General features: G+C 41.1%; 1 protein-coding gene across 1 annotated transcript in view; it reads left to right on the forward strand.

Moving 5' to 3' along the window:
- The first annotated feature begins 949 nt into the window (after positions 1 to 949).
- Positions 950 to 13,806, forward strand: part of LOC124606542 (myosin-I heavy chain) — a 253,040-nt gene continuing 240,183 nt past the window's right edge. Inside the window, exon 1 of the mRNA XM_047138528.1 lies at positions 950 to 1,057. Coding sequence (XP_046994484.1) covers positions 950 to 1,057 — 108 coding nt within the window. The remainder of the gene's footprint in view (positions 1,058 to 13,806) is intronic.

Consider the following 13,806-nt stretch of genomic DNA (forward strand, 5'->3'; position numbering starts at 1 on the left):
AACGAAGAAAAACGTAAGACACAGGCGTAAGAACAGCATTATGGTACAGCTCCTTATTCCTTCTTTTATTATTCCTTGGGCTTACGCAATTAGCTTGGAACGGGTCTTAGTTATGCGTTCTCTACTTCGTCGCTAAGAAGCCTAACAAAAGCCTGGCAACTCTAGTCGGATGGTGATTTCAGGCTCGCTGGCTCTTTTCGTGCTGGCCGCGGGTTTCCTACCTTGCTTTCTCTCCTTTCGTCGTCAAAAACACAAGCATGATACTAACTTCTGCAGGCGTAACATCAGTCAATCATTTAAATTTTTCGGGTATATAGAAGACAAAGCATTCAGCTCGCGAAGGAAGGATGCCGCCGTGACCGAAGACTACGCCGCTGAATAACCACACTGGGATTCTTCAGCCAATGATGTCCTACGACTTTACCTTATACCCTGCATTTCCTTCACTCAGACATGTACAGAATTTCTGGAGAACTTTGCACCGGTTTAAATCAAACCATTAAAGTGTTACTAAGGGAAGTGAAGCACGATGAAATGTTGTTCGCCCTGTAGCATATCATATCGCGCTCTGGTGAAATTTAATCGCATCACTTGTGCCTGCATTGTGCTCCATTACCGTAAGATGCCAGAGAGAAGCGTGCTGTTTCGTTAAGTACCTGTCCAGTAATATCGTAAATCGCACTTTTTCGTTCGGCATTAAACTAACATTGTGCAGTCAGGAATTAAGGGTTCAAGCTCTCACAATGAACTCATCGATATCAGCGACGCGAAGGTAAAAATCGACTAGACCTTTCCGTCGTGCGGAACAAGGCAAACGAGGAACGCCGCCGAAAGTTCAACGACCTAGGAGGGTCCTTGGCCCGCAGAGAACAGATCGGTGGATGTTTCGGCCAGAGGTAATAGTGATGTGATAATGATGATGACTGGTGTCAGATGTCAGAAGCGCTGAATGCCCGGAAACTGCTGCTCACAAAAAGATGAGGCGACGCCGGGAGCGATGCCAAATCAACAGCAAGCACGCGAGGAACCCGGCGGCGCCGTGGAACCAGAGTCCCAGGTACAATGAGAGAGAGGCCGGCCTTATTTACTGGCTCCGCCTTCCAGGCGCTGACTGATGAGTTATATAATGAAAGACACTAGGTGCTGTCTACCGTAATTCGGAACATGACGGAGCACTTTCGACGCAATGAGGTTTCCTTTCCTCCTGTAGGTGATTGCCAGTAAAGAGTACTGTTTGACAAATCCCATCACAATACGAACACATTAGGTTACTAATATGCCAAATTTTTGACGACATTACTACAGTCCGATTAAAATTACTTGACAGTTGTCACTTACGGCGTTACAGCAGGTTTCCTCCAATCAGAGCGCTCAACGTCACGCCCGAACAGTTCGCCGTTGCCAAGTTGCCACACGGTTATTTCACTTCCAATTACTTGTCTGGCTTTCTTTCTTGACATGTCTGGCTCCCGAGTCCTGGGTCTGGCCCTTTTATTTCGTATTTCCTCAAACGTGATAAAGCACATGAGATGCAACACACACACACACACACACACACACACACACACAAACACAAACACACACACAATGATGCTTACAATATACACACGTTTCATACACTGCACCAACCAAACACTAAGGGATCCTTCCACACAAGGCGCGATTCAACGTCTTCTATACAGTTCCTAAAATGACAGAGATCGGTTTACGTTAGATAACCTTCGTACTACATTGTTTGAAGCCGAATTTTTAAAGCGCTGCAATTAATCGTTGCGATTGGGATATGAGAGTCGTAAATTCAAGAGCCTTTTGCAGTGTAATGTCATAGCATAGTGGTTAGCATACGAACCTCACAGGAGGATGTGCAAGGTCCGAATTTCGTCAAATGCAGCGAAATTATCTAGGTTTCTAAATGTAATCAAAAGGCTTTGGTTACCATTTTTATTCAGTTAATTGGTTTAAATATATTTTATTTTTTTATTTTTAACGCTTTGCCCCGTCATTTTCGCTATCGTATTGACTTTTTTATTTGTTCTTATTTTTCTTCGTGTCATTCTTTTCTCGTTTGGAATCTGCTTGTGTCGCCTACAATCTGCAACCAAGTACCAACCAGGAATGTTCATCCGTTGGTAACGGAGCATGCCATGTAGCCATTGCGAAGATAGCTTCAGGTAACCAATGACAGTGAGAAATTATAGTTTGCTTTTATCAGTAAAACTGAAATTTTGCTGAGGAAGGTGTGTATGCAAACAAACATATCCTGAAATTTTTCTGTCTTGAATTTACTCTTAAAGGTTATCCGTAAACGTCGTGAGCAAAGCAATCGTCGTTTTAGATCTGCCGCAGATTGTTGATCGCCATTCACTCGGACACATTGCACATCATGAGGCTGTGAAAAGGTTAAGACATAAGTTTGAATTCAGGGCTACACAACCCGTTCCCTCCCGCAGTTCAGTCATTGGTCATCTAAAATCAGCTGTCAACAGAGCGTGTTCCATTTCCGCCATACCCGCGGCGGCCGCTTCCAACGTTGCTCCGTGTTACACATTAACAGCGTTTGCGAAATGACCCTCCGTGTTTGTATGTCGCCTATAAACAGCGGTAGCCGGCACTGGATGTGGCAACACTGCAGCGGCAAGTGACAGGCGTCAACTATCAAGTAATTTTAATCGGACTATAGTGCCGTTTGTATTTTCAGGTACAGCAATGCTTTTTTTCTTTATACATGATGATTCCGTGACGATGTTGCAAACTTACAGGTATAATGGGGAAAGCGTCAATGTATTAGTTTGAGGTAAGGGACGCTCGTTTGAAAATAACATGTTTTTTTTAGACTCTAAAAGTTATAAACGAAAGTCGTTCTGATACCAACGCCAATGCAACTCTTCTCCTGCAAGCTCTTTACTTTTCATATTCTGGGAGAAAATGGTACGGACCAAAACAAGAAAAAACTGTCTCATAAACAAGGGCTCTAAAGTGCATACTTTAAGGGCTATGAACACTCGCTCATCTTTGCTACTCTGAAGCACATCTCTTCTACTGAACAGCTGCTCCTAGATCTTAAGATATGCATTTTAGAACCCGTATTTACTAGACAATTTTTTTCTTCTTTTGCTCCATGCTACCTCCTTCGACAACATGGGAAGCAAAGAGCTTGCAGTAGATGTCCACTGTCTGAGGTGTCAGAACACATTTCGCGTATAATTTACGACTTGGTCGTTTCTGGGCCAGGGTCCATTACGCCAGATTGATGCACTTACCCTTCTCTATCATCCCTGAAAGTCAGTGCAATCGCCAAGGAATTACCCAGTATAAGCGTGAGCCACATAGACGTAACACTCCTTTTATTTCGTGGAAGATTCCAGAGAACGAAATGAGGTTTTCTGCAGTTGATATTATGCTGAAGGGCACTTGATGTTTTATATGGATAGTGCTCTGAATTCTGCTATGAATCGAGATATTGAAACAAGTATTTTTTTAATGGGTCCTATGCTTTTCATAGTTGCATTCCCACTTCTTAGTGATAGAAAGCTTGTTAATGGTGACACTGAAGCCTTTCGCAAAATAAACCGAGAAATGTACTAAAATTGGAAAACAATGTGGCCAGCGTTAACTCTGTGGTGTAAACATCGCCTAGCAGAATTTCATGTCAGGCTCATTTCCTGCCCGATATAGATACAGGGTCAGCTATGACTTTTGTATATGGATCGACAGCATATCATAGCTTCCGGCGCATCACATCGGATTTGGAACTTAAGGAACCTGTTCAGATTTGTGTATGTTTTCAGGTTTTAATGGAAATAGTTAAAATTTTGTCAGACAGTTTTCCATTTAAACCATCCCTGTTGCTTCTTTCTTGTCAAAGCCGAAACAGAAACGTCCATCGTTCATATTTCATATTAATAAAAAACCCTATCCTGGAAAAAACTAGTTTATTAACTTTCTTAGATTTAAATGCTAATATTACTATTAATAATAATGATAATAACAATAACTGACCTCTCTTTACCTGGAGACACTTGGATGCTTCTTGAAACACCTGCTATTGGACAAATGTGTCTGTAGATACTAATAGAAATTGTAATTAAACGGAATACGCTTTAAATAAACTAAACATTTATTCAGACTGACTGATGGCATATCACCCACAAAAGAAATACCATTCTTAAGGAGGGATGTAATGGATTTTGGACCAAATAATCGATTTTTCAAAAATATTATTTTCTTGATCTACACAGTTTAATCTATGTTGTGTGTGAATTTTATAGTGATGTCAGCTGACATCTGTATCTTCGGCTGACATCTATATTGTTGCCTGAAAACTTTCTTGCTTTATTTACGTTTTGACAGTACTAACTCATATTAGTTCGTGGAAGGTTGAATCCGCAAACATTTACGTGGAAGTCAAGATTTATGCATAATGGATGGTAGAAAAACTGTGTTTAGGAAACGGAGGTTTCATGGAAATCGGTTTACCAACAAAAGACAGAAAGCAGCTCGAAATGAAGAACATAAGCTCTCAGCTTCAGCATCGAAACTTGGGACAGGAGAATTGTACAGGTGCGTGAGTGATGTTGATATGAATTCCATTGGATTCAGACATTGATTTAGAGCTTCTCTGCCAGGCTATAAAGTTTTCATGTTGATGTGTTAGCTGTAAAAATACGAAATGCATGAGTGTTGTTGAAGGAAGAAGAGTTGGAATAGCTTGTGATTTTAAATTAATTTGTGTGGCTATGAATTTTCATTTTACTCCTCCAAAAAAACTGACACTGGTGCCTATGAAAGCAATTTTAGGTTAGCATATGCTCTGAGACGCCTTGGACAGGGCAGGAAAGGAGGTAATGTATTGCGTGGTTTTCTGAACATGCCTCCACCTTGCATAAGGTTTGAAAAAAAAAATAAAGAAATGTCTGATGCTGTATGCGATACTGCCCAAGTTACTATGAAGAAAGCAGTGGAGAAATTGGTGGAAATAAACCAAAAAGAAATAGATCCTGGGGTAGATATTCATGACAGTGAATCTCCCACAAATGTTAATGACCTGTATGTGTCTGTAGATGGGACCTGAATGAAAAGGGGTCACACATCTCTGTATGGAGTTGCACATATTATTGGTATTGGCTCAGGTAAAGTTTTAGATGTAGAAATTATGTCTAAATACTGCCACCAGTGTGCAACAAGGAAAATGTCCAACAATGAAGACAGTGAGAAACTGTGGGAAGAAAAGCATGCAGTAGCATGCTCTAAAAATTATAGCGGCTCAAGTGGGGGCACGGAGGCTGCTGCAGTTGTGAGGATGCTCTCCAGATTTGAGGACCAGTATAGTGTTAGATATACTAAATATCTTGGTGATGGACGACTCCTCTTCGTTCAAAGCTGTAACAGACAATAATCCGTACAATACAAAAGTTGGAATGTGTAGGCCACATCCAAAAAAAAGTCTTTGTGGTAGGCTTCGTCGCTTGCTGAAAGAGAAGAAAGATGAAGTACTTGAGGATTGGAAACCACTAGGAGGAAAAGGCAGGCTTACTCTGAAAGATACTGATTCTCTTCACTTATTTTATGGGAGAGCTATCAGGAAAAACACACATAATTTAGAGACAATGAGGCATGCTGTGTGGGCAATTTTTTTCCACAAACTATCCACTGACCAAACACCAATGCACAATCTGTGTCCGAAAGACGATTGGTGTAAGTTCAACAACAGAAATGAGACGTACTTACACTCATTACCAGAACCTGTTAAGAATGCAATTAAGCCCACATTCAGGTTTCTTGCAAACCCTGATTTACTGAGGAAGTGTCTTCATGGGAAGACACAAAATGCAAATGAAAGGCTCAATAATATTTAATTTGGTTTAGATGCTGAAAACGGACATTCTGTGGACTTGAAGTATTCAAAATAGGTGTCTATGATGCAGTTTTATGTTATAACGGAAATAATGGTAGAATTGAAGTGTTGAAGAGAATCGGTATAGATCCTGGTGTGTTCACAAGAAAAGCATTTTACACCATCGACGAGAGCAGAGTCTACAAGCATTGCACCTGCAAATACAGGCCACGCAGATTGGAAGAGTAGAGAAAAACTTGGAGGATGAGGAGTATCAGTATGGAGGATTTTAAAATTTAGGTAAGCTTATTACATGTAGAAGTATGAGAAGAAAATCTTTGAACCTCATTTTCTTTGTTTTTATATTTTTTACGTTAATAGAAGCCTTTCCTCAAAAATTATATGTGCTAATGCTATGGAATTTTCAGGAACTGTTCGCAATGTGTTTCTGTCTATCTGGGACAAAAAAATACGAGATCCTGCAATTATATTCTGATTTTTAGATAAATGTATGTAGAAAGGATAATTAATTTTGGATGTGGAAAATTAAAATGTCTGTTAATGATAGAATTTGTACCATAAATTAATAACCGTAGTTCAGTGGTCATATAACCTTCTCAGGGCACTGCAATAAAATTTTCAGATTAATTGTATGGTTAGAATTTGAGTTACGGCTTTTTATAAAAAAGACACTAAAAATTCAAATTTCTGGCAAAATATTAATCCTGCATATCGTATTATATCTTTCCGTTAAAAACACAGCTCTTTTGCTTTACAGGTGCGAAATTTTAGATTTGTATATTAATAAATATGGCTGTAATGATTTTTTTAAATGAATGTTTACATTTTCCGTTACATCCCCCCTTAACGAAACACGGTTGTACATTTTACATATTTCCGACGTATTGCCGGTAGAACAGCGACCAATATAGTACTGAAAAAATATATGTTGGTATCTACAGTCGCAAGTAATTTTGCCTAACTATTTATTTATCGTATGGTGACTACAACAAATATTGAGAAATAAGTACAGTTTACAATTACACATTTAAGGATTTAGGCAAAAAGCTAATATGTTCAAATTCTTAAAGTTAATGATTGAGTAATACTAGGTGGAGGACATTAAAACTATGAAATTAGGACTGTTAATTAAAACAGATACCTTTAGTCGGAGTTCAACATCTGTTCAGTGAAGCCAGTTGATAGCAGAGAGAGAAGTGTTAATAAAATCACTGAATGGTCCCGGGTACTTTATTAGAGGGCAATCTCCGACAGTATGATGAACAGGCTGTTCCTGCACCGCACAATCACAGGCCGGAGAGTCCCGGAGACCCCTCTTGTGCATCAGAGCATTGCACCTAGCGTGTCCGGATCATTTTATTCAGTCGTGTTCACTCAAATCTCTTCAGATCAAATCCTGGTAGACTGGCAGATGGATCTCGCACACCTTGATGTTTTGTTGTTGCAGCATACCATCTCCGCACCGCTTTTCTTCCAGGTCAAACTTGTTGTTTTTTCTATTATGCCAAAGTGGAGTGCGTGATATCAAGGGGTTTGGAGGAGGGTCGAGGCAGTCGGGGTGATGTAACTTCCTCCATTCTCGATCGGTTGCTTCTTGACGTCGCAGTTCAGGTGGTGGAATGTTACTGATGATATACAGCCAAGGTATATGTGTGTGGATTTTAGTGTACCCCTAATAATTCTCATTGGTTCATTGAGGCGGATGTCTGGTTTTCTTGTACGAGCACTGTGTTGCCGTAGTTGGGCACAGTATTCAGCTGCTGGGTACACTACTATCAGAGCTGCAGTCCGTACAGTGGAAGCTTCAGCACCCCAGGTTGTGCCAGCCAGTTTCTTTATTCTGTTATTTCACGCCTTTAAGTTTTGACTAGTGTTTTCCGGGTGACTTTATATGTTAACGACCGATCGAGTGTGACAACAACGCATTTATATGCTGGAAATTGTGTCTAATCCTCTGCTGACAGAAATTCATATTGAACTGTTGGAAGCGATTCTGTTGACAAGTGGAATGCACGGACTTCTGTCTTGGCTGCATTTGGCTGGAGTCTCCGTACTACGTAATATATGTTGAGATTTTGTAAGTCTGTAGACAATACATTTTCTTCTTCCTCGAGTGTATGGCTGTGGCAAGGTCGTACGCGTAGCAAAACTTTTTGCTAGTAGTTTTTGGCATGTCACTGGTATACAGGATGAAGAGCAAGTGTGCTAGGGCGGGTCCTTGGGGAAGCCTATTTTTTAGGGTAAATGACATACTCTGTTTTTGTCTATCGCTAAACTTGAAGTAACGGTTGGTTAACATATTTCACACAAGTGTCGTCAGTTTCTTACGTGGGACATGCTTTTTTAGCTTCAGCAGTAGTCCATCTAGCCACACAGTGTCGTATGCTGCTAATAAATCATCAAAGTCCACCGACGTCTTTAGTTTGTTCTGGAAACCAGCCTCAATATAGGATGTCAAGATTACAACCTGCCCACAGCATCAGCCAGGCCTCATATGCTGGAGCTATTTATTATTCCTTTAATTCTGTTAAGGATAAGTCGTTCCAGTACTTTGAAGCACACGCTGAGTAGCGCAATTGGCCGGTAATTTGGGCGGTCGTCAACTGGCTTTCCGGACTTGGCAATTGCTAGTGTATGGGAAATCTTGAACTGTTGAGATACTTTTCCAGTCTCGAGTATATCGTTGTATAGCCTCTTCAGCCAAGTTCTTCCACGTTCCCCAGTATGTTTTATAAATTCAGGGACTATGCCATCCAGTCCTGCTGCTCTCCTCATGTTCAGTGTTTTGATAGTCTCATTTACATCTCCTTCATTAAAGGGGTCTGATAATGGTGTTATAATGAAGGTAGCTATTGACTTCATTCATTTCACCCTTTATCTTTTCTTTGGCGGTTAAGTCTACAGAGACCTTCTCAGCTCTTGATTTGATGTGTAATGCTAGTTCTGAGGTCGTTATCTTGGGTTGTTGATTGCAAACATTGGTTGCAGTGCCAAGTTTCCTTAATGACGCCAATGGCTTTTTTGCTTGAATGAATGAAATTCAGTCTGAAAGTCAAGTTCATCTATTCCCGCTTCCATGCTTCGTTTAGCTGTTCTAGTATTCTTTTAGCAGCATCAGGTTTTTCATTTTGTTGATATTCTGCATGCATCTTTTCTGTTTCGCCGTCCCAGCGAGGAATGTAACGTTTCTTCAGCCTTCGTGGTATATTGCTCTTGGCTGTACAAATGACGACTCTCATAAATCTTTTATAGTTATCTACTTTTGGGGCTATCCAACGTAAGTTGCTGTCGAACTCCAGAGTGTACAGATCCCAGTTAGCTTTCCTAAAATTCCTTCTTGCCTTGTTAATGTAATTTATGATACGTACCTCAAAGCCTGTGCTGATTATTGTAGGGCGGTGCTGGCTCCTTGGGAAGCTTTTTAGGACTTCTCTTGTAGGACTCAAAGAGGGTATATTTTCATGAGTGGAGAGAAAGCACAGGTCAGGAATGATACCAGTATGCCATCTACCAGAACAAAATGTTTTCATTTCTTTGGCATCGTAATTAAAATAGAAGTTTTTCTTCTTCTGTCCATTGTACTAGTTTCTCTCCAGTTTTTTAACCCCAGGTTGTGTGATGGCTGTTCAAATCACCTCAGTGTATAAACGGATGAGGTACAGGGGGTCGGTCACAGGACGCTCGGCAGTTTGTGCACTGAAACAACAGTTAAGCCACTCAGCTCCCCAGTGACACTTCGATCCCGCTGATCTCTCGGCAACTCGCTCCCTTAATATCATATCGGCTATTTCTTACATATATGATAGAGCCATGTACTGATGATGGCAGGTATCCTACCAAGTTGTGTCCTGTAACCTTACCCTTTGTTATACTATCTTGATTTGGATGGGATTCTTGGAGAGCTATCATATCGGTGTAATGATCAATGGCTAGTTTGCTCAGTTACTCACATCTGACTTCTGGTAGTCCTTCTACATTTATCTGTAAAATATGAATACTTCGTCCAAATTCTTTGTCATCTTTGTTCGCTCTGAGAAGAGTCTTTATTGCAGTTCGTTTTCTTGTGGTGTTGTATTGAATAGCCATGAGAAATCTTTTACATAGTATGGCTGCTGATGGTGGAGACTTTTCGCCGTACTACCTCAGCAGTCTGTTGCCCGGGGTACACCATCTTGGAGAGTGTCTACACATCGCACCCCATTTTGTCTAATACCTGTAAAGGTACACAGTACCATCCTCAGGCCATCCTATGACCAAATAATACGATTATATAGGTACAGCAGCAACGCAAGAGCAATTTACAGAAATATTATCTTTTACATCTACATCTACATTTATACTCCGCAAGCCACCCAACGGTGTGTGGCGTAGGGCACTTTACGTGTCACTGTCATTACCTCCCTTTTCTGTTCCAGTCGCATATGGTTCGCGGGAAGAACGACTGTCTGAAAGCCTCCGTGTGCTGTCGAATCTCTCTAACTTTACATTCGTGATCTCCTCGGGAGGTATAAGTAGGGGGAAGCAATATATTCGATACCTCATCCAGAAAAGCACCCTCTCGAAACCTGGCGAGCAAGCTACACCGCGATGCAGAGCGCCTCTCTTGCAGAGTCTGCCACTTGAGTTTGCTAAACATCTCCGTAACGCTATCACTGTTACCAAATAACGCTGTGACGAAACGCGCCACTCTGCTTTGGATCTTCTGTATCTCCTCTGTCAACCCGATCTGGTATGGATCCCACACCGATGAGCAATACTCAAGTATAGGTCGAACGAGTGTTTTGTAAGCCACCTCCTTTGTTGATGGACTACATTTTTTAAGGACTCTCCCAATGAATCTCAACCTGGTACCCGCCTTACCAACAATTAATTTTATGTGATCATTCCACTTCAAATCGTTCCGCACGCATACTCCCAGATATTTTACAGAAGTAACTGCTACCAGTGTTTGTTCCGCTACCATATAATCATACAATAAAGGATCCTTCTTTCTATGTGTGGTGTCACCGCCAGACACCACACTTGCTAGGTGGTAGCCTTTAAATCGGCCGCGGTCCATTAGTATACGCCGGACCCGCGTGTCGCCACTGTCAGTGATTGCAGACCGAGCGCCGCCACACGGCAGGTCTAGAGAGACGTACTAGCACTCGCCCCAGTTGTACAGCCGACTTAGCCAGAGATGGATCACTGACAACTACGCTCTCATTTGCCGAGACGATAGTTAGCATAGCCTTCAGCTACGTCAATTGCTACGACCTAGCAAGGCGCCATAACAATGGATATTATTTTATATTGTGGTTATAACATGTACCGTCAAGAGAGATGTTCTCCAATTATGGATTAAAGTTAAGTATTACAAGATTTTCGTATTTTATTGCAATTCTCAAGACATTGTCCTGTTCCAGACCTCGCGCCAGCCTGCGTGAGCTTAAGCGCGTGCCTTTCGGCTTCCTCTCATAGTGACTTGGCTGTCTTGCCAAGTCACAACACTATGTATTCGCAGTACATTACATTTGTCTATGTTAAGGGTCAGTTACCACTCCCTGCACCAAGTGCCTATCCGCTGCAGATCTTCGTGCATTTCGCTACAATTCTCTATTGCTGCAACTTCTCTGTATACTACAGCATCATCCGCGAAAAGCCGCATGGAACTTCCGACACTATCTACTAGGTCATTTATATATATTTTGAAAAGCAATGGTCCCATAACACTCCCCTGTGGCACGCCAGAGGTTCCCTTAACGTCTGTAGACGTCTCTCCATTGATAACAACATGCTGTGTTCTGTTTGCTAAAAACTACTCAATCCAGCCACACAGCTGGTATGATATTCCGTAGGCTCTTACCTTGTTTGTCAGGCGACAGTGCGGAACTGTATCGAACGCCTTCCGGAAGTCAAGGAAAATAGCATCTACCTGGGAGCCTGTATCTAATATTTTCTGGGTCTCATGAACAAATAAAGCGAGTTGGGTCTCACACGATCGCTGTTTCCGGAATCCATGTTGATTCCTACAGAGTAGATTCTGGGCATCCAAAAACAACATGATACGCGAGTAAAAAACATGTTCTAAAATTCTACAACAGATCGATGTCAGAGATATAGGCCTATAGTTTTGCGCATCTGCTCGACGACCCTTCTTGAAGACTGGGACTACCTGTGCTCTTTTCCAATCATTTGGATCCTTCCGTTCCTCTAGAGACTTGCGGTACACGGCTGTTAGAAGGGGGCAAGTTCTTTCGCGTGACAGCAGACACATGGTATATAGTGAACCTTAAAATTTATAGGTAGTCTCTTTAGCCCTGGCACGTAGTTGACAAGCTTGCTTCCCAAGCAAGTGTGTCAACTACTAAAACAAAAGGTCAATGTTGAACTTTAACAGAAGTAAATTGCGGCCAGCAGTGATGAGAGGTCCCTACGTACAGAGTTTACTTTATTTATAACTAGCTGTTACCCGCTGCTTCACTCGCAATTCCATAGTTTTGTAATTATGTGTGATGGTGAGTAATTTTATGAGTTGTCTGTGATATATTGGTGTAGAGATGTACGCACAAAAAATGTTTGCTGTAGTAGTAGTAGTATTAGTAGTAGTAGTAGCTTTATTCATCCGTAGATCTCTTTTTACAAGGCTGTAGGACATGTCAAAGTATTTACAAATTTTGATCAGTTTAAAATGTATGGTACATACTTTGTATGTAGGTACATAATGAGTGTGTTTATATTATTTTGCTGTATGTCGAACCTCAAAGCTTATATTATTTAAAAGTTATTAAAATGTATAAAATATTATTTTATTTAAAAATGTATCGATTCATTACTTTGGTGCAGAAGTAGAGTTTTCTGGGGTTTCTCTGACTCACCTAGTACTGCATGTGAGATTTTTCCACCAGAAAAACTCATACCAACCGTCTCTCTCTTCAATTTGATTGCGTTATGGTGCCTACATTTTTGATCCATCGACCTATGATGGCTAATTTATGGTTAACACAGTTAATAGGTCGTAATTAAATGTAGCCTCACCAAAAGCCTCCCATGATCCACGTGTAAAGGCGCGACACTCTGTTTGTCGTACACCTTTTAAATGATGCCGTCGTTGTGGGACTTGAAGCGTCTTGGAAGCCGTACGACACGAATGAAGCTCAGTGTCTACAGTGCGACGAACTTATGATTGTTCCAATGTCTCTGTAGCTCTTAAGGCAGCCAGGCTTTCTGCATCCAAATTCCGGCGGACGTGGGTTTGCTCTGAGCTTTGTTGGATTCCAGTAACTTTCGCAGCTTCAGGTCTCTTAGAACTATGCGCTAAGTCAGATTTACGTTTGCGAGGCTTCTGGCGATAGTTTTAAACATGGTTCTCGGGCTTACCGTCCAATTTTATTGTTGTATCTCCATCACATGCTTGGTTGCGTAGGAACTCAATATCAAAACCCAAGCGCACAATAAAATTGGATGTGCACTCTCACGAAATAATGTATAGTCGCCGACCATCGCGCCAAATTCGTCAGCGTGCGACTCACACATACCGTATTTAAAAATATTAGTAATATTAAAAAAAATACAACTTTCTAAAGTAGCGTAAGGTTTTTCTCAGGATTCAAGCTATCTTCATGTCAAATACCATCGGAATCTGTTCAGTGGCAGAGTCGTGACAGCGCAGCAAAGTGAATTACTTTCACAATTAATAATACTTGTAGTACTATGGAAAAAAAACAAGTGAGAGTTGAATAAGCGTTGTACTCATTACGTTGAATCATATTGTGAAGAACACATCAATGACTGGGTGTTGTGTGATGTCCTTAGGTTAGTTAGGTTTAAGTAGTTCTAAGTTCTAGTGGACTGATGACCGTAGATGTTAAGTCCCATAGTTCTCAGAGCCATTTGAACCATTTGAAGAACACATCAACCAATAACAGCATTTTCACATATATGATAAAGTACAAAAGTCAAAGTAAATAGTT

Source organism: Schistocerca americana, chromosome 3 (genome assembly GCF_021461395.2).
Source record: "Schistocerca americana isolate TAMUIC-IGC-003095 chromosome 3, iqSchAmer2.1, whole genome shotgun sequence".
Lineage (NCBI taxonomy): Eukaryota > Metazoa > Arthropoda > Insecta > Orthoptera > Acrididae > Schistocerca > Schistocerca americana.